Raw genomic sequence first — 2,327 nt, 5'->3', positions numbered from 1 at the left:
ATTTCCATTATTTCATCATGGTTGCTTCCATCCCAGGGATTCATCGCGTCTTCGTTGATGCAAAACCTACAAAAGTGGCAGCCTTTCAATTAGTTGGCACGTGATTCATTGAGTTAAATTATATTGAATTTTGCAATTATACAATGCCGACATTGTTTTTAATGAAAGCAATGCTGTCACCAATGTCCTTTGGAACGCATGATCATATGAATTGCAAAAAAAAAAAGAAGCTGTTCAACTTATGCTTTACAGGGGGGCCATGGTTGTAACAACCACAAAACTAACAAAAAAACTTGCGACATATAGGCATTCAGAAGCGTGCATCTAAAACGTAATTCCCTGTCTTAAACGTAGCGACACAAAATATTAAAACGTAAACATCCCATTCATTTCCCAAAAACGAAGCACAACCATGCTTCCGGTCCGTCAACCCATGCACTTACCTAAAACTTGTTGCTGCCCGTAGCTAGCAAGAAGAAAAAAAAAAAAAAAAGACAGCATGCAAAACATGCACACACCACCATCCTGTTTTAGTACATAGCCAACAGTACCATAAGTCTAAGTTTTAAAAAGGAAGAAAAAGACATGCATCTTCAACACTCGTAAGACCGTAGCATCACATCCGGCGACCCCCAAACAGGTTTGCAAATGGCCCCGACGCAGTACACTGGAGCTGCTTCTGTGTAAGCCAGCCAATGATGTGGTCGTCATCAGGCTGGCACATCATGACCTCCCGGTAATCAACGTTATCCATAAGTGTGGAGGCGAAGTAGAATAACGGCGTACCAATCAGGAATGGAATACTGCTCAGTTTATGCATGCACTCGGAAATAGTGTACAGTGATTTGTTGCCTGTGAGGTGCCTGACCGTGACCTGCTGATTCTTCGAACGCACCACATCTGTCATTCTGTTCATGCTCTCCGCAATAACAGACGCACCACTTGTTGCCTTTTTCGACTTTGAGACACTTGTTAATGGCGTCTTTCTCCGTTTTGCCTTTTCAATCGACACATGCTCCAGTGAAGAATCAGAATCCATGTCCTGTACTCCTATGGGTATCGGATCAGCAAATGGCTGGGCTCCCAAACTACGCACTGAATCAGATAAGTCTGTAGCAGCTTCAGGAAGGTTCTCTCCCGGGGTCCAATGGTGCTTCCCAGTAGCTGCTGCCCCCATGAAAACCGTCTCCATCAAGTCACGGTGTTCCAACGTTTTCTTCCTGAACTTCGCACACGCCTTGTTGATCTGTAGACATGTACATGTGTAAAAGAGGTTGACGTTATATTTCATATCAATAAATTTTATTGAAGTTGAATGAAGAAGTAAAAAATGTACTGGTAAATGAGAAATATGAAACTTGTTTGTACATGTACTTACTGATTCCATCTTGTCCCACCACTCGTCAGGTGCCTGAAACAAACCGGTGTCATAGTCAAAGCCTATCCCGGACACTCCCTTGCTTGAATCCATCAACTTCGTCCACGCTTGCCACTCTTTTTTCAAGCTCGTGTACTTATTCTTCAACTGTTTAAGTCCATGTTTTTTTCCTGTTTTTCTCTGAAATTTCCTTGACAACGACTTGTACCCTGCCTGGCTGAGGACTAAGAATGGTCGATTTCCTTTACTAATCTCATTTGCAATCAACTGGAGGAAAACTTGGACTGAGTTACTGTCCCATGAGGCCTTGTGGCTTAACTGAGTTTGTGTCTCTTCAAGATTGGTTGACTTGTCACTGACAACGCCTTTGCTTTTCGAGTGGTTACGAGGCGAAGTACGTGTGGAAGCCATTACTAATGTACGGTTACAAAAGAATACCATCACAAATTTGGTTGTTATATACACATGCACAACAGATGACACATTAAAAACAACAAACAGAGATATATGATGCTGAAGATAAATTTGCATATACCCATTGAAAACATTTTTTACGTACGTACATAGGTTCCATGGAAGTTAGTAGTGGACAAAAATATGATAGTTAGTATTACGGCCCCCATATGCGACAACATAATACCATCGTACTACAAACATACTAACAACATATTCAACACATACTAACGTCTTTGTACATACTAAGAACATGGTAACGGTGCTTACATACGGCACAACAAAATAACAACGACAATGCAGAGCACATACACAATGGTCTTAAGCACACGCAAGGATTGTTAAATGTCTATGACATCAGCCCGCAATTGCATGGCAATTTCATCTCCGGGTGACGCATAGCCTTGGTTCTCATGGCTTCGTTCTTCACACCAACCAATCCAACTGACACAAGGCTGATGAGTGAAAAGTATGGAACTATTAGTTTCATGGGTTG

The 2,327-nt window shown here is 41.8% G+C and overlaps 1 protein-coding gene across 1 annotated transcript; it reads right to left on the bottom strand.

Moving 5' to 3' along the window:
• Positions 1-616: 616 nt before the first annotated feature.
• LOC145823740 (L10-interacting MYB domain-containing protein-like) lies at positions 617-1,789 on the bottom strand. The gene is made up of 2 exons (XM_082923262.1): positions 1,379-1,789; positions 617-1,246 (listed from the first exon to the last, which is right to left on the bottom strand). Exons 1-2 carry the CDS (start codon positions 1,787-1,789, stop codon positions 617-619), a joined length of 1,041 nt encoding a protein of 346 aa, XP_082779388.1.
• Positions 1,790-2,327: the final 538 nt, after the last annotated feature.

Source organism: Camellia sinensis, chromosome 4 (genome assembly GCF_055761805.1).
Source record: "Camellia sinensis isolate YWXY chromosome 4, ASM5576180v1, whole genome shotgun sequence".
In the NCBI taxonomy this organism is placed as follows: Eukaryota; Viridiplantae; Streptophyta; class Magnoliopsida; order Ericales; family Theaceae; genus Camellia; species Camellia sinensis.
This window is presented reverse-complemented; position numbering and strand designations above follow the sequence as displayed.

What these genes read in the sequence shown, in the direction of transcription:
- LOC145823740 (XM_082923262.1), bottom strand. Translation starts at nt 1,789, where the DNA reads ATGGCTTCCACACGTACTTCGCCTCGTAACCACTCGAAAAGCAAAGGC. An exon ending in GGTGGGACAAGATGGAATCA is followed by an intron (nt 1,247 to 1,378) that starts GTAAGTACATGT and finishes ACATGTCTACAG; the next exon opens with ATCAACAAGGCGTGTGCGAA.